The following is an 18,681-nucleotide window of genomic DNA, read 5'->3' on the forward strand; positions in this document are numbered from 1 at the left end:
TAACAGCTCCCAGGTGCTCCTAGACCGTGAATGGCCCTTCCCACGACGCTTCCATTTTATGGGCCTGGAGCGCCTTTAAGACCATGACCTGGTCCCCTACTTTGAAGGAATGCTCTCTGGCATGTTTATCATACCAGGCTTTTTGCTCTTTTTGAGCATCCTGTAGGTTTTCTTTAGCAAAGGCTAGAGTGGTTCAGAGGCTGTTTTGTAGGTTGGTTACAAAGTCCAGAATGTTAGTTCCTGGAGGAGGTGTAAATCCCTCCCATTGCTGCTTCACCAACTGTAATGGCCCCTTAACCTTGAGGCCATATACAAGTTCAAATGGTGAAAACCCTAAATTGCCTACAGAGCTGTACCACATCCCAAAGAGCAACTGCTGCAACACTAGGTCCCAATCATTGGAGTGCTCATTTACGAATTTACATATCCTGGCCCCCAAAGTTCCATTAAACTTCTCCACCAGGCCATTTGTTTGATGGTGGTAAGGAGTGGCAACCAAGTGATTTACCCCATGAGCTTCCCAAAGGCTTTCCATAGTTCCTGCCAGGAAATTAGTTCCTGCATCTGTGAGGATGTCAGAGGGCAAAAATGTCTGCTAGTGCCTGGCACACACTTTTAGCCCTGGTGTTGCTTAGAGCTACTGCTTCCGGCCATTGGGTGGCAAAATCCATGAAAGTCGGTATGTACTGCTTTCCTCTGGGTGTCCTTTTCGGAAAAGGACGCAGAATATCCACAGTTACTCGCTGAAATGGAACTTCAATGATGGGGAGTGGCTGGAGAGGGGCTTTGACCTGGTCTTGGGGTTTTCCCACTTTTTGGCATACCTCACAAGACCGGACATAGGTAGAAACATCCTTGCCAATTCCCTCCCAGTGGAATGACCTCCCCAAACGGTCTTTGGTCCTGTTCACCCCAGCATGGCCACTAGGATGATCATGGGCTAAGCTCAAGAGCTTGACCCGGTACTTAGTTGGAACTACCTACTGTCTCTGAGGATGCCAGTCTTCCTGGTGTCCACCAGAAAGAGTTTCCTTGTATAAAAGTCCTCTTTCTACAAAAAACCTGGATCGATTAGAAGAGCTGAGAGGCAGTGGGTTGCTCCGGGCCGCTGTCCAAGCTCTCTGGAGGTTTTCATCTGTTTCCTGTTCGGTCTTGAACTGTTCCCTTGATGCTGGAGACATCAGTTCCTCATTGGAGTGTGGACCTAGGCTTGGTCCCTCTGGAAGCGATGTAGGGGATGGGGCTGTTTCCGTTGACTGTGAACCGCTCTCCGCTGGGGCACTATGTTGGGGTTCAGGCTCCGGCTGAGCCTCTTGTGTAGGGTTATGGGCTGCTGCCAGTTCAGGTTTGGTGGGGCCCTCTGGTGTTGGGGTTGCAAGTACTGGATTCAGTGCTGGCAATGGGTCTGGTGCTAGTAGTTCCGCCGGTTCCGGTTCTGGGATTGGCTCTGTCTGGGTCTCTGGGACTGTATCCACTACTGCTGTTGCAGACATTGGCCTGGGGTCCGGGTCCATCACCTCTGACCGGGTCCCGGTAGAAGTTTCCGGAACAGAACTAGGCATGACAGTTTGTTTAGCCTGGCTGCAGGTGACCATTCCCATCCTCTTGGCTAGCTTCACATGATTGGCCAAGTCCATCCCCATGCTGTTGGGGGAAGGATAATCATCACAGACTGCAAAAGTCCACGTTCCTGAGCAGCCCCGGTACTGGACAGGCAACTTGGCTGTAGGCAAATTGAAAGAGTTTGACTTGAAGGGCTGAATCATCACTTGGATCTCTGGGTTGATTAAATTGGGGTCCATTAAGGAAGCATGGATAGCTGATGCTTGTGCTCCGGCGTCCCTCCACATGGTGACCTTCTTCCCACCCACACTCAGTTTCCCTCTGCTCTGAGGGTATCTGGGAGGTATCTGGGCCTGATGACCTCTGGTGTGATTCTGGCGCAATGAACTGTAATCTGTTGGGATTCTTGGGGCAGTTGGCCTTTACATGCCCTGGCTCATTACATTTAAAACATCGTCCAGCTGACGGGTCACTGGGGCGAGGGGGGTTGCTGGAGAACGGTGTGGCAGCACGATAAGGTGGCTGGAGGGTTCCTTGAGGGTAGTTGGGGGGCCTTGGGCTGCCCCCGATAGTAGGGTGTGGTCTGAGGTTGTCCCTTCTGGTATCCGCTCCAACTGCGACCAGTTTTTTTCTTTTCTGCCACCTCCACCCATTTGGCTTCAATCTCCCCCACCTCAATTACATCCTAGATGGGAAGCTCAAAACTGTATCTTTCTATTTCCTCAGGAACACCCTCTAAGAACTGCTCCATTTGCATTAGGAAGGGCAAATCTTCTGGAGATGTAAAACTTGCTCCTGATATCCAGGCATCCCAATGTTTCACAATGTGGTAGGCATGTCAGGTAAATGACACATCTGGTTTCCAACTTAGGGCTCTGAACCACCAACAGGAATGCTCAGGTGTTAGCCCCATTCTGACTCTTGCCTTGGTTTTAAACAGTTCATACTTGTTCATGTGTTCCTTAGGCATTTCAGCCGCCACCTCAGCTAAGGGTCCACTGAGCTGCAGCCTCAGCTCTACCATGTATTGGTCTGTAGAGATGCTATACCCAAGGCAGGCCCCTTTGAAGTTTTCTAAGAAGGCCTTGGTATCATCGCCTGCCTTGTAGGTGGGGAACTTTCTGGGATGGGAAGTGGTACCTGGAGAAGGACTGCTAGGGTTTGTTGGTATATTCTGCTGAGCCTTTGCCTTCTCCATCTCCAGTGCATGCTTTGTCTCTTTGTCCTTTGCCTCCAGTTCTTTGTCCTTTGCCTCCGTAGCTCTCCTGTGGGCAGCCTCTTTGGCTGTTTCTGTTTTGGGCTCTGTCATGTTTGCCTCTCTGTTTTTAACTAACTTTACACCGGAGAGTTTGTTTTATTTCTAACAAAAAAAAACTTGGCTTGTAAAATTTTGCTGTGCTGTAATCAGACACCTATGTTCTCTGATAGTGATTGTCAGCCTACAGAAAAATCCTTTAAAAAACAAACAAACAAAAAAAACCCCTAACACCTTTGTCTCCAGACAAATAGACAGAAAACCCCTCTAGTTGCTCTTAGGTAAAAAAACAACGAACTTCTTCAGGTCTCTGAAGACTTGTGAATTTCCCTGCAGGAGGTTAACTACCCTGCCTTTAGGTAGGGAAAACTCCAGCTCACAAAAGACAATTCCCTTTTGTCTCTGCTCTGGCCCCCAAGCAGAGACAAAAAAACCCCTCTAACTGCTTTCAGCTTAAAACCTGCTTTCCAGCAGCCCAAAGGAAAAAAAATCCTTTTAAAATCTGTGCTTCTGGTTCAAAAAAATCTCAAATTAATTTCAAGTTAATCCCACCGCTCTGCCACCATGTCAAGGTTCCTTCCCCACTCTGAACTCCAGGGTACAGATGTGGGGACCTGCATGAAAACCCCCTAAGCTTATTTTTACCAGCTTAGGTTAAAACTTCCCCAAGGTACAAACTATTTTATCTTTTGCCCTTGAACTTTACTGCTGCCACCACCAAGAGTCTAACAGATATAACAGGGAAAGAGCCCACTTGGAAATGTCTTTCCCCCCCCCCCCAAATCCTCCCCAAACCCTAGACCCCCTTTCCTGGGGAAGGCTTGATAAAAATCCTCACCAATCCTCACCTCATCAAAGGTGAACACAGACCCAAACCCTTGGATCTTAAGAACAATGAAAAAGCAATCAGGTTCTTAGAAGAATTTTAATTGAAGAAAAAAAGTAAAAGAATCACCTCTGTAAAATCAGGATGGTAAATACCTTCCAGGGTAATCAGATTCAAAACATAGAGAATCCCTCTAGGCAAAACCTTATGTTATAAAAAGACACAAACAGGAATATACATTCCATTCAGCACAGCTATTTTATCAGCCATTTAAACAAAACAGAATCTAACGCATATCTAGCTAGATTACTTACTAAGTTCTAAGACTCCATTCCTTTTCTGTTCCCGGCAAAAGCATCACACAGACAGAGAGAGCCTTTGTTTCCCCCTTCGCAGCTTTGAAAATATCTTGTCTCCTTACTGGTCATTTTGGTCAGGTGCCAGCGAGGTTATCCTAGCTTCTTTCACCTGTTAAGGGTTTTTCCTCTGGCCAGGAGGGATTTTAAAGATGTTTACCCTTCCCTTTATATTTATGACATAGCCATTAATAGACCTGTCCTCCATGAACTTATCTTATTACTTTTTGAACCCAGTTATACTGTTGGCATTCACAATATCCTCTGGTAATGAGGTCCAGAGCGTGTGTTGTGTGGAAAAAGTACTTCTGTTTGCATTTAAACTGGCTGCCTATTTCATAGGATGACCCCTAGTTAGAATCATAGAATATCAGGGTTGGAAGGGACCTCAGGAGGTCATCTAGTCCAACCCCATGCTCAAAGCAGGACCAATCCCCAACTAAATCATCCCAGCCAGGGTTTTGTCAAGCCTGACCTTAAAAACTTCCAAGGAAGGAGATTCCACCACCTCCCTAAGTAATGCATTCCAGTGTTTCACCACCCTCCTAGTGAAAAAGTTTCTCCTAATATCCAACCTAAACCTCCCCCACTGCAACTTGAGACCATTACTCCTTGAGAACAGTCTACCATTGAGAACAGTCTAGATCATCCTCTTTGGAACCCCCTTTCAGGTAGCTGAAAGCAGCTATCAAATCCCCCCTCATTCTTCTCTTCCGCAGACTAAACAATCCCAGTTCCCTCAGCCTCTCCTCATAAGTCATGTGTTCCAGTCCCCTAATCATTTTTGTTGCCCTCCGCTGGACTCTTTCCAATTTTTCCACATCCTTCTTGTAGTGTGGGGCCCAAAACCAGACACAGTACTCCAGATGAGGCCTCACCAATGTCGAATAGAGGGGAAGTTCTTCTTTCATGTAAGAGAGAAAGTGTTATTTACTGATCATATTTCCTCCCCCCAGTTCGTTCTTCTAAAATGAACTGTCCCAGTCTTTTTAATCTCTCCTTACATGGAACTCCTCCATACCCTTAATCAGGTTTGCCCTTCTCTGTACCTTTTCCAATTCTAATATATCTTTTCTGAGATGAGGCAACCAGAACTGCATGCAGTATTCAAGGTGTGGGCATAAAATAGATTTATATAGTGGAATTATATTTTTCTGTTTTATCTATCCATTTCCTAATGATTCCTAACCTTCTGTTAGCTTGTTTTGACTGCTGTTGCAGGTTGAGTGGATGTTTTCATGGAGGATAGGTCCATCAGTGGCTATTAGCCAGGATGGGCAGGGATAGTGTTCCTAGCCTCTGTTTGCCAGAAGCTGGGAATGGGTGATAAGGAATGGATCACTTGATGATTACCTGTTCTGTTCATTCCCTCTGGGGCACCTGGCATTGGCCACTGTTGGAAGACAGGATACTGGGCTAGATGGACCTTGGGTCTGACCTAATATGGCCGTTCTTATGTTCTTAACTATCCACAATGACTCCAAAATCCTTCTTGAGTGCTAGCAGCTAATTTATACCCCATCATTTTGTATGTATAGTGGGGGTTATGTTTTCCAATGTGCATTACTTTGCACTTATCGACACTGAATTTCATCTGTCATTTTTTTTGTTGCCCAGTCACTCAGAGTAGTGAGATCCCTATAAGTCTTGCATTCAGCTTTGGACTTGACTATCTTGAGTAGTTTTGTATCATCTGGAAATTATGCCAACTTCCTGTTCTCCCCCTTTCCCAAATCATTGATGAATATGTTGAATAGGACTGGTCCCTGTACAGATGCTTGGAGGACCCCACTATTTACCTCTCTCCATTCTGAAAACTAACCATTTATTCCTGTCCTTTGTTTCCTGTCTTTTAACCAAAAAAAGTACTTGTGGCACCGTAGACTAAGAAATTTATTTGAGCATAAGCTTTCGTGAGCTGTATGCTCAAATAAATTTGTTAGTCTCTAAGGTGCCACAAGTACTCCTTTTCTTTTTGTGGATACGGACTAACACAGCTGCTACTCTGAAACCTGTCTTTTAACCAGTTACTGATCCATGAGAAGACCTTCCCTTTTATCCCATGACTGCTTACTTTGCTTAAGAGACTTTGGTGTGGGACCTTGTCAAAAGCTTTCTGAAAGTCCAAGTATACTATATCCTCTGGATCACCTTTGTCCACATGCTTGTTGACACCCTCAAATAGTTCTAATAGATTGCTGAGGCATGATTTCCATTTACAAAACCATGCTGGCTCTTCCCTAACATACCATCTTTATCAATCTGTCTGATAATTCTGCTGTTTACTAATAGCTTCAACCAATTTGCCCAGTACTGAAGTCAGCCTTATCAACCTGTAATTGCCAGGATCGACTCTGGAGCCTTTTTAAAAAATGTGCATTACATTAGTTACCCTCCAGTCATCTGGTACAGAAGCTGATTTGAATGATAGGTTACATACAACAGTTCTACAATTTCATATTTGAGTTCCTTAAGAACTGTTGGGTTAATACCATCTGGTTCTGGTGACTTATTACTGTTTGGTTTGGTTTGTTTTTTTATCCCAAAACCTCCAACTGAAACCTCAATCTGGGAGAGTTTCTCAGATTTGTCACTTATATATATTAAAAAAAAAAAAAAAAAAAAAGCTTGGATGTGGGGATCTTCTCTCCTATGCAAAAAAAATTCATTTATCTTCTCTGCAACAGCCTTGTCTTCCTTGAGTGCCTTGTTAGCACCTTGATTGTACTGTGGCCCCAGGGCTTGTTTGACAGGCTTTCTGCTTCTGATACAAAAAAACCCAGCATTTTTTAAAAATTACATCTTTAACTAGTTGCTCTTCAAATTGTTTTTTGGCCTGCCTAATTTATACTCTTGAGTTGCCAGCATTTTTTTTCTCCTTTCTGTTTTCCTCAGTGGAATCTGACTTCCAATTTTTAAAGGATGCCTCTTTGCCTCTGTTAAGCTATCATGGCATGTTTTAGTCCTTTCACTGTTGTGGTTTTGTTTCATAATTTGGGGTATACATTTAGTTTGAGCCTGTATTATGGTGTTTTTAAATAAGTTTCCATGCTGTTTGCAAGTATTTCACCTTCTTGACTGTTCCTTTTAATTTACATTTAAAGAGTTTCCTCACTTTTGTACAGGGTTATCCCTAGCTATTCAGGGGCCCTACACAGCTGCCGCCCCCTCCCCCCCACCGCCGTGTGTGTGTGTGTGTGGGGCAGGCCAGGCCTCCAGGGGGCAGGAGCAGGCTTGGGTGGGGGGAACTGCCCCGCAGCACTCACCGGTGGTGAGGCTGGGGCCAGGTCACTGCACTTCCCACCACCGGTGAGTGCAGACCCAACCCTGCTGCAGCCCTCAGGGCAGTCAGGGCTGGGGCAGAGCAGAAGCAGAGGCTTTGGGGAAGGGGTGGAGTGGGGGCAGGGCTGAGGCGGGGAAGGGGTGGAGTGGGGGTGGAGCAAGGGTGGGGACCATGGGGAAGAGGCAGGGCACGGGGTGGAGCAGCCCACAGCTGTGCAGGGCACCAGGAAATTTGGTACAAATTTCCTGGTGCCCTATGCCGCTGCGTACTTTGCATATGGGTAGGGATAGCCCTGCTTTTGTGGTGTTCTCCCTTTGAAGTTAAATGCTACTGTGGTGGGTTTCTCTGGCATTTCCACCACTACAAGGATGTTAAATTTAATTTTCAGTATGGTAGCTATTACTGAGCAATTCAGCTATAGTCATCTCTTGGACCAGATCCTAGTTTGCTTGTTCTGTTGCTATTTTTCTTTAATTATTATTTTGACTCCTTGCTACTTGCTGCCAGGATAGTCCTCCTCAGGCACTAGGTCTCTAATTACGTTTTGGTTTGTAAAATAACGTGATGGGGACAGCACAAGCCAATGGAGCTCATTACCTAAATTGGAGGTGGTGGGTCCGAGACAGGCACATGACTTAGCCAGAGCACACCAGTGAGGCATGACAGGAAGTAAAATGAAAGTCTGTCTTTTCCAGACTAAACAAACCCAATTTTTTTCAATTTTCCCTTATAGGTCATGTTTTCTAGACCTTTAATAATTTTTGACAGGTTTCAGAGTAACAGCCGTGTTAGTCTGTATTCGTAAAAAGAAAAGGAGTACTTGTGGCACCTTAGAGACTAACCAGTTTATTTGAGCATGAGCTTTCGTGAGCTACAGCTCACTTCATCGGATGCATAGCATATTGTGGAAACTGCAGAAGACATTATATACACACAGAGACCATGAAACAAAACTTCCTCCCACCCCACTGTCCTGCTCGTAACAGCTTATCTAAAGTGATCATCAAGGAGGGCCATTTCCAGCACAAATCCAGGTTTTCTCACCCTTCCCCCCCCCCCCAGACACACATACAAACTCACTCTCCTGCTGGTAATAGCCCATCCCTCTTTGAAACCTCTCTTTATAATGCGCATGATAATCAAGGTGGGTCATTTCCAGCACTAATCCAGGTTTTCTCACCCCCCCCCTCCCCACACACCCCCCCCTCCAAAAACCACACACACAAACTCACTCTCCTGCTGGCAATAGCTCATCTTACAATGTGCACAGCAATAATCCAAGTTTAACCAGAACGTCTTGGGGGGGGGGGGGGGAGGCTACCTTGCATAATGACTTAGCCACTCCCAGTCTCTATTCAAGCCCAAATTAATAGTATCCAATTTGCAAATGAATTCCAATTCAGCAGTTTCTCGCTGGAGTCTGGATTTGAAGTTTTTTTGCTTTAAGATAGCGACCCTCATGTCTGTGATTGCGTGACCAGAGAGATTGAAGTGTTCTCCGACTGGTTTATGAATGTTATAATTCTTAACATCTGATTTGTGTCCATTTATTCTTTTACGTAGAGACTGTCCAGTTTGACCAATGTACATGGCAGAGGGGCATTGCTGGCACATGATGGCATATATCACATTGGTGGATGTGCAGGTGAACGAGCCTCTGATAGTGTGGCTGATGTTGTTAGGCCCTGTGATGGTGTTCCCTGAATAGATATGTGGGCACAGTTGGCAACGGGCTTTGTTGCAAGGATAGGTTCCTGGGTTAGTGGTTCTGTTGTGTGGTATGTGGTTGTTGGTGAGTATTCGCTTCAGGTTGGGGGGCTGTCTGTAGGCAAGGACTGGCCTTTCTCCCAAGATTTGTGAGAGTGATGGGTCGCCCTTCAGGATAGGTTGTAGATCCTTAATAATGCGTTGGAGGGGTTTTAGTTGGGGGCTGAAGGTGACGGCTAGTGGCGTTCTGTTATTTTCTTTGTTAGGCCTGTCCTGTAGTAGGTGACTTCTGGGAACTCTTCTGGCTCTATCAATCTGTTTCTTCACTTCCGCAGGTGGGTATTGTAGTTGTAAGAATGCTTGATAGAGATCTTGTAGGTGTTTGTCTCTGTCTGAGGGGTTGGAGCAAATGCGGTTGTATCGCAGAGCTTGGCTGTAGACGATGGATCGTGTGGTGTGGTCAGGGTGAAAGCTGGAGGCATGTAGGTAGGAATAGCGGTCAGTAGGTTTCCGGTATAGGGTGGTGTTGATGTGACCATCGTTTATTAGCACTGTAGTGTCCAGGAAGTGGATCTCTTGTGTGGACTGGACCAGGCTGAGGTTGATGGTGGGATGGAAATTGTTGAAATCATGGTGGAATTCCTCAAGGGCTTCTTTTCCATGGGTCCAGATGATGAAGATGTCATCAATATAGTGCAAGTAAAGTAGGGGCGTTAGGGGACAAGACATCGTACCAAAAGGACTGAAGGTAAAAAATCTATTACAATCTACATACCACACAAACTATGCTGACAGCTTGTGCCACACGCTCTCAAAGAAACTGCGGAATCACCTGATCAACATCCTCTACAGCAAACAGGGAAAGATTAAGAATGAGCTCTCAAAAATGGATACTCTCATAAAAAACCAACCTTCCACACAAACTTCCTCGTGGCTGGATTTTACCAAAACTAGACAAGCCATTTACAACACACACTTTACTTCTCTACAAAAGAAAAAGGACACTAAACTTTCTAAACTACTACATGCCACAAGGGGCCACAGCAATGGTTCCCTCAACCCACCCAGCAATATTGTTAACCTATCCAACTATACTCTCAGCCCAGCAGAAGCAGCTGTCCTATCTCGGGGTCTCTCCTTCTGCCCCTCCACCCCCTCGAACATGATACAGTTCTGTGGTGACCTAGAATCCTATTTTCGACGTCTCCGACTCAAGGAATATTTCCAAAATACCTCTGAACAACATAATGATCCACAGAGGCCTGCCTACCAACATTACAAAAAGAAGGATTCTAGGTGGACTCCTCCTGAAGGTCAAAACAGCAGACTGGACTTCTACATAGAGTGCTTCCGCCGACGTGCACGGGCTGAAATTGTGGAAAAGCAGCATCACTTGCCCCATAACCTCAGCCGTGCAGAACACAATGCCATCCACAGCCTCAGAAACAACTCTGACATCATAATCAAAAAGGCTGACAAAGGAGGTGCTGTTGTCATCATGAATAGGTCGGAATATGAACAAGAGGCTGCTCGGCAGCTCTCCAACACCACTTTCTACAAGCCATTACCCTCTGATCCCACTGAGAGTTACCAAAAGCATCTACAGCATTTGCTCAAGAAACTTCCTGAAAAAGCACAAGATCAAATCCGCACAGACACACCCCTGGAACCCCGACCTGGGATATTCTATCTACTACCCAAGATCCATAAACCTGGAAATCCTGGGCGCCATCATCATCTCAGGCATTGGCACCCTGACAGCAGGATTGTCCGGCTATGTAGACTCACTCCTCAGGCCCTACGCTACCAGCACTCCCAGCTACCTTCGAGACACCACTGACTTCCTGAGGAAACTACAATCCATTGGTGATCTTCCTGATAACACCATCCTGGCCACTATGGATGTAGAAGCCCTCTACACCAACATTCCACACAAAGATGGACTACAAGCCATCAAGAACACTATCCCCGATAATGTCACGGCTAACCTGGTGGCTGAACTTTGTGACTTTGTCCTTACCCATAACTATTTTACATTTGGGGACAATGTATACCTTCAGATCAGCGGCACTGCTATGGGTACCCGCATGGCCCCACAGTATGCCAACATTTTTATGGCTGATTTAGAACAACGCTTCCTCAGCTCTCGTCCCCTAACGCCCCTACTTTACTTGCACTATATTGATGACATCTTCATCATCTGGACCCATGGAAAAGAAGCCCTTGAGGAATTCCACCATGATTTCAACAATTTCCATCCCACCATCAACCTCAGCCTGGTCCAGTCCACACAAGAGATCCACTTCCTGGACACTACAGTGCTAATAAACGATGGTCACATCAACACCACCCTATACCGGAAACCTACTGACCGCTATTCCTACCTACATGCCTCCAGCTTTCACCCTGACCACACCACACGATCCATCGTCTACAGCCAAGCTCTGCGATACAACCGCATTTGCTCCAACCCCTCAGACAGAGACAAACACCTACAAGATCTCTATCAAGCATTCTTACAACTACAATACCCACCTGCGGAAGTGAAGAAACAGATTGATAGAGCCAGAAGAGTTCCCAGAAGTCACCTACTACAGGACAGGCCTAACAAAGAAAATAACAGAACGCCACTAGCCGTCACCTTCAGCCCCCAACTAAAACCCCTCCAACGCATTATTAAGGATCTACAACCTATCCTGAAGGGCGACCCATCACTCTCACAAATCTTGGGAGAAAGGCCAGTCCTTGCCTACAGACAGCCCCCCAACCTGAAGCGAATACTCACCAACAACCACATACCACACAACAGAACCACTAACCCAGGAACCTATCCTTGCAACAAAGCCCGTTGCCAACTGTGCCCACATATCTATTCAGGGAACACCATCACAGGGCCTAACAACATCAGCCACACTATCAGAGGCTCGTTCACCTGCACATCCACCAATGTGATATATGCCATCATGTGCCAGCAATGCCCCTCTGCCATGTACATTGGTCAAACTGGACAGTCTCTACGTAAAAGAATAAATGGACACAAATCAGATGTTAAGAATTATAACATTCATAAACCAGTCGGAGAACACTTCAATCTCTCTGGTCACGCAATCACAGACATGAGGGTCGCTATCTTAAAGCAAAAAAACTTCAAATCCAGACTCCAGCGAGAAACTGCTGAATTGGAATTCATTTGCAAATTGGATACTATTAATTTGGGCTTGAATAGAGACTGGGAGTGGCTAAGTCATTATGCAAGGTAGCCTCCCCCCCCCCCCCCCCCCAAGACGTTCTGGTTAAACTTGGATTATTGCTGTGCACATTGTAAGATGAGCTATTGCCAGCAGGAGAGTGAGTTTGTGTGTGTGGTTTTTGGAGGGGGGGGTGTGTGGGGAGGGGGGGGGTGAGAAAACCTGGATTAGTGCTGGAAATGACCCACCTTGATTATCATGCGCATTATAAAGAGAGGTTTCAAAGAGGGATGGGCTATTACCAGCAGGAGAGTGAGTTTGTATGTGTGTCTGGGGGGGGGGGGGAAGGGTGAGAAAACCTGGATTTGTGCTGGAAATGGCCCTCCTTGATGATCACTTTAGATAAGCTGTTACGAGCAGGACAGTGGGGTGGGAGGAAGTTTTGTTTCATGGTCTCTGTGTGTATATAATGTCTTCTGCAGTTTCCACAATATGCTATGCATCCGATGAAGTGAGCTGTAGCTCACGAAAGCTCATGCTCAAATAAACTGGTTAGTCTCTAAGGTGCCACAAGTACTCCTTTTCTTTTTTCTTTTTAATAATTTTTGTTGCTCTTCTCTGGTCTTTTTCCAATTTCTCCACTTCTTTCCTGAAATGTGGCACCCAGAACTGGACACCATACTCCAGTTGAGGCCTAATCAGCACAGAGTAGAGCAGAAGAATTACTTCTCATGTCTTGCATACAACACTCCTGTTAATACATCCCAGAATGATGTTTGCTCTTTTTGCAACAGTGTCACGCTGACTCATATTTAGCTTGTGACCCCCAGATCCCTTTTGGCAGTTCTCCTTCCTAGGCAGTCATTTCCCATCTTGTATGTGTGCAACTGATTGTTCCTTCCTAAGTGGAGTACTATATTAAATTAAGTCCTTATTGAGTAATCACTGACTGCCCCTCAATTTAGCCACAATTAGTATCTGTATTACAGTAGCACCCTATCAGGATTTTAGCAGTAGTAATGTATATTATGGTAGCACCAAAGGTTGCAGTGGAGATTGGGGTCCCAGTGTGCTGCACAGAAACATGAGAGCACACAGTCTCTGCCCTGAGGAGTTCGTAATATAACTAGACAAGACAGACCAACCATAATAGACAGATGATAGATACGCAAAATGTCAAAGGGCCATGTCTGGTTTTGTTTTACTTTGAGGAAAAATCAGAAGTGAAATTAAACTATCTTACTCGAGCCCTGTCCCAGTGTCTCAGCCAACCTGCCACTGTCATTTCAATGTGCTCTTTTCCCATTCTGCCCACTCCAGACAGTTGTGTATTGTGTTCTCTCTTCCCTGCATCTCCCTCTCACATCAGTTGCACCCCAGTACCTCTCTCCTTTGTGCTGTGACAGTGCTGCTGATGGCAGAGACTTTTAAGGTGTCCCCGATCCACTGCTCCTGCCTCTAAAGGTGAGCAGAAGCCCTATGGGCCAACCCAAGAGTGGAAGTTGGTAGCCCTCTGACCATGTGGGCTGGAGCCTGGTGCTTCTGGGGGCCTGGTGCCCCAGAGTCCAAGAGGCAGCATAGCAGAAGGGGATATGAAGAGGAGAGAGTAGTGGCCTCATGGATGAGTTCAGGAAGAGTGTTCCACTTGTAAGAGATGTGTGGGAGAAGAAGCAAAATGGACCGTCAAAGCTACTTTATAGACCAAGTAGAGAAACTAAGGGGTGTAGGCAAGGGAGAGGAGCCCTGAAACTTCTTGATGAGATTTAATTCAAAATAGAGTTCGTAAGCAGAGAGAGATGAAGACTGTTCCAGATGGCAGAAGCTGCAAAGAAGAAAGTTCTTGTACCAACAGTAGTAAAGTTGGGTGGGGAGAGAGGGAGGGGGAGGGAGGGCTAAGAAAAGGTGAGTAAAGGAAGAAGAGGCCTGTCAAGTAGGATGGAGCACAGCTATGGAGAGGTTTAAAATGAGGGCAATTTTGAACAGTATTCTGAAATGGATACAAAGATCATAGAATATCAGGGTTGGAAGGGACCTCAGGAGGTCATCTAGTCTAACCCCCTGCTCAAAGCAGGACCAATCCCCAACTAAATCATCCCAGCCAGGGCTTTGTCAAGCATAACCTTAAAAACTTCTAAGGAAGGAGATTCCACCACCTCCCTAGGTAACGCATTCCAGTGTTTCACCACCCTCCTAGTGAAAAAGTTTTTCCTAATATCCAACCTAAACCTTCCCCACTGCAACTTGAGACCATTACTCCTCGTTCTGTCATCTGCTACCACTGAGAACAGTCTAGATCCATCCTCTTTGGAACCCCCTTTCAGGTAGTTGAAAGCAGCTATCCAGTCCCCCCGCATTCTTCTCTCCTGCAGACTAAACAATCCCAGTTCCCTCAGCCTCTCATAAGTCCTGTGTTTCAGTTCCCTAATCATTTTTTGTTTCCCTCCGCTGGACTCCTTTCCAATTTTTTTCATTTCCTTCTTGTAGTGTGGGGCCCAAAACTGGACACAGTACTCCAGATGAGGCCTCACCAATGTCGAGTAGAGGGGAACGATCACGTCCCTCGATCTGCTGGCAATGCCCCTAATTATACAGCCCAAAATGCCATTAGCCTTCTTGGCAACAAGGGCACACTGACTCATATCCAGCTTCTCGTCCGCTGTAACCCCTAGGTCCTTTTCTGCAGAACTGCTGCCTAGCCACTCGGTCCCTAGTCTGAAGCGGTGCATGGGATTCTTCTGTCCTAAGTGCAGGACTCTGCACTTGTCTGTGTTGAACCTCATCAGATTGCTTTTGGCCCAAACCTCTAATTTGTCTGGGGCCCTCTGTATCCTATCCCTACCCTCCAGCATATCTTCCAGTGGAGGTCTTTGGGGTGTAATGGGAAAGACTGACAGTGATATTCAGAACATGCTGCAACCTGGGGAGCTGCTGGTCAAAAGGCTAATGCAATTCTTGCATGTATAAACGGGCATAGTGAGTAGGAAGGTAATTTTTCTTTTGTATACAGCACTAGTGAGACCAATCCTGGAACATGGTATCCAGTTCTGGTGTGAACATTTTAAAGAGCTTGTTGAAAAATTGGAGAGGATGTAGAGAAGAGCAACAAATTATTTGAGGGCTAAAAAAAATGCTTGAGTGAAAGAACTCAATCTGTTTAGCTTATCAAAAAGACAATTGTGAGGTGACTTGATTACAATGTATACATATTGTCATGAGACAATATCAGGCACTGAAGGTCTCGTTAATTTAACAGAGGCATCATAAGAACCAATGGCTAGAAGTTAAAGCCAGATAAATTCAAATTAGAAATAAGCCACAAATGTTTAACAGTGAAGGTGATTAACCATAGGAACAAACTACCAAGAGAAGTCATGGATTCTTCATCTCTAAGTCTTTGAGTCAAGACTGGATGCATTTCTGGCTTGTGTACTTTAGTCAAACACAAATTATGGGTCTCAATACAGAGGTAACTGGGTGAAGTGTTACTGTCTGATATACAAGAGGTCAAACCAGATGATCAAATGTTCCATTCTCCCTTTAAAGTCTGCATAGGCCATAGATGAAGAGTTGCTATATAGTCAAAATGAGAGCAGTTGGAGGAAGATCTTAACACAGGTAAGGATTCATATGATGTGCAGCATGGCTGGAAGAAAGGGGTGTCCAGAGCATTGCTGTACGTAGTGGTCAGCTTGGGCCTAATTTTAAAGGGGGACCCAAAACCCAGCCTGAGCGCAAGCTGACCAGAATTCTATCCAAACCCACAAGGGTTAAGTAGTTTTCAGACCCGACCTAAACTTGATCCTTCCCCCTGAACCTGTTTCAGTGCTGCTGCCTCATTCTTGAGGTTTGGCCTGGTGGGGGCTTCCCATTCCCTATACCCCATGGCTGTGATCCATTTCTGGACACCTCCTGCCCATGGGGTCTGTGCCAGCATGGCTGCATAACCACTCTGGGCTGCTGCAGCCTTGCTGTACTGTGTGCGCTGTGGAGTGAGAGCTGCTGTGATGAGTCTGCACACTCACTCTGCTGTGCACACACAGAATGCAGTGAGGTGGCAGCATCCAGTGGGAGCAAGGCACATAGCTGCTACTGTGTTGGCCCCACAGGTAGAAGGAGGTGATGAGGGCCTACCTGACCCTGAGAGACTCAAGTTGTTTACTGACCTGACCTGACCTGAACCAGACCCCTGTAGTTGGGGCCCTTTGGGTTGCAAGGCTCTACAGGTGATCCCTGGCAGATTAGCTGTGGGGGCACTGTTAGCTGGCACAGTTTAGAGCAGTGCTGAGGCTGACTTGGTCCTCTACAGAGCAAATTAAAGCAAATTCCCTGGCCCAATAGGCTTGCCATCAAACTTTGGATGTGATGCACAGAGTAGGATTACTCAACCATCAGCAGGAGATGGGGATAAGGATTACAGTAGTAAAATTACATGAGGACTCAGTTATGGCATATGCACATCTCAGGGGTTCCAAGCCACTTTGCTGCCTTCTCTCAAATTCCCTCAAGATTCAATTCTTCCATGAAACCCATAAAAAGTGATTGAGTATGATTGATTTTTTTTTTTTTTTTTTTTTTTTTTACATATAACAACTTTGTAGGCTGGGTCTGAATGGGCTCTCCCCAACATCTAGTGATAAGCTGGGGAAAAAAGACTTAAGAACCAGACCATATTTGCACAAACACACCTCCTCTAACTAGGTATTCAGCAGACAGAGCTGTGTTGCCAAAGTGATGGATTTTGGCTGGTGGTGGGTTACAAATCACATTAGTATTGAATGGAGGAGTAATGAAATGTTATCCTTATTGTACTAGTAAAGGGCAGCAGAACTGGGCTTAGCCTGTCCTGATAGAGGGGACAACCTTAATTTACTAAACAGGGAAGAGAGGCCAAATCCCAGTGGAAAAAGGAGAGAAGTAGACAGGTGTTTATACCTGGTGGTGTGTGCTCTAAGAGTCCTAGACACTATTTAACTCTCCCCCTCTCCACTGTTTAAAGGCAGAGCTGATTAGAATCAATTGAGTCATTTGTTTTCTCAGGTCATCGCTAGAGCTGAAATCACCAATAACCAGGTCTAAGTGCTAAGCCTAGTGTGGGGCGGTGTTTCAGTGGTACCTCACTGCAGTCTTTCACCAATTGCTGAAATCACTGAGAGCTGGGTTAAGGGGTCTGACCTAAAGAGGTGGCAGAGAGACAGATGGTGGCAGAGAAAGCGATGGTACTGTGGCCAATGGCCACGGAGTGAACAATGGTGCAGCAGCAATGAAGAGTGAAAGGCTGCAACTGTGGCACTGCTCAACACCTTCCCCCCACCCCCCAGTCCCTCTAGGGGGGGAGGTGAACTCCCATGAACATGCCTCTGAATTCTGGGCCTTCACTGACCAAGGACAGCAACTGGGAGTGGGGTGCAGTAGAGGGGAACGTTTGTTTGTTAGGCTCACGCCCCAAGGTGAAAAGCTAAGTCTACTGCCCAACATACGTTGGTGTGGGTGTTTGCCTTATGACTGCATGGGGGGTTTTTAATGTGGTTGTGGTGGTTTCCCAAACTAATGCTTGGTTCCCTTTCCCTTTTAATAAAACTTCTCTTTTTGTTATAGACAGACTCAGTTCTTGTGAGAGGGGAAGCATTCTCTCTTAGAGGCGCTGGGGTGGTGGGAACTTTTCCCAGATGACTGGGCTGGCTCGGTGTATAGAGGAGCCCTAGATATTGAACCCACCTCTTGCTGCAGCCAACTTCATCTGGCAACTATGCCCTGTCCTTTCAAATCCCTCCTTTAAGATCCATTTAAGATGAAACCCATAAAAAGTGATTCAGAGGATGATTAACTTCTTTACATATACCTTCTAATTAATCATAATTGTTTATGCTAAATTGAATGTATCCATTACAGCCTTTAAAATCCTAAGTCTATAAAATCCCTTGTTTCATACTCACCACAAAGGGAAGGAGGCACTCGTGCTGGTTCTGCACCACATATAGGCTCAGCAATGGGATGCGACAGGGACCTGCCAAACTACATGCTAGACAGAAGAAGTTTTCCAGGGCTTCACAAAGTTTAGAACATGTGTTGGCCCAAAAGGGTGGCTTGACATCCACAATGAGGATCTGTGGGAGCTGCCCTGAGTGTGCAGTGGCATAAGCTTTACCAACAGTGAATCCTCTCCTTGTTTCTGAAAATGTTTTTCTGGAATTCATGGCATCTGAACAGTGGACAGCTGGTGTGCTGTTTCATCACCCATCTACCTCTGAGAAGGGAAAAACAGAATGTCATCCTGAGATATGGTGCTAAATCCAGCCTGAACTCAGCCTATGGTATAGCAGGGCAATCATATCCGTGCATCTAGAGAGGTATGAAAATAAAATGATTTAGCCTAAAAAATGCAGCTAATCCTTCTGGGGAACTACAGCCTGACCCCCAGCTCCTTAATGGGAGGGAGTAGCCTGGGAAGTAAGAAGTAGCAGCAAGTGAGACCTGAGTTTAAAATATGATTCAGCGACAACAAG

General features: G+C 45.9%; 1 protein-coding gene across 1 annotated transcript in view; it reads right to left on the reverse strand.

Annotated features, from left to right (window-relative positions):
* The window catches only part of M1AP (meiosis 1 associated protein), a 70,580-nt gene extending 52,208 nt beyond the window's left edge, over positions 1–18,372 (reverse strand). Inside the window, exon 1 of the mRNA XM_074952093.1 lies at positions 18,112–18,372. Within this exon, the coding sequence (XP_074808194.1) occupies positions 18,112–18,372 (261 nt within the window). The remainder of the gene's footprint in view (positions 1–18,111) is intronic.
* Between the last annotated feature and the right edge of the window lie 309 nt (positions 18,373–18,681).

This window comes from Natator depressus, chromosome 4 (genome assembly GCF_965152275.1).
Source record: "Natator depressus isolate rNatDep1 chromosome 4, rNatDep2.hap1, whole genome shotgun sequence".
Lineage (NCBI taxonomy): Eukaryota > Metazoa > Chordata > Testudines > Cheloniidae > Natator > Natator depressus.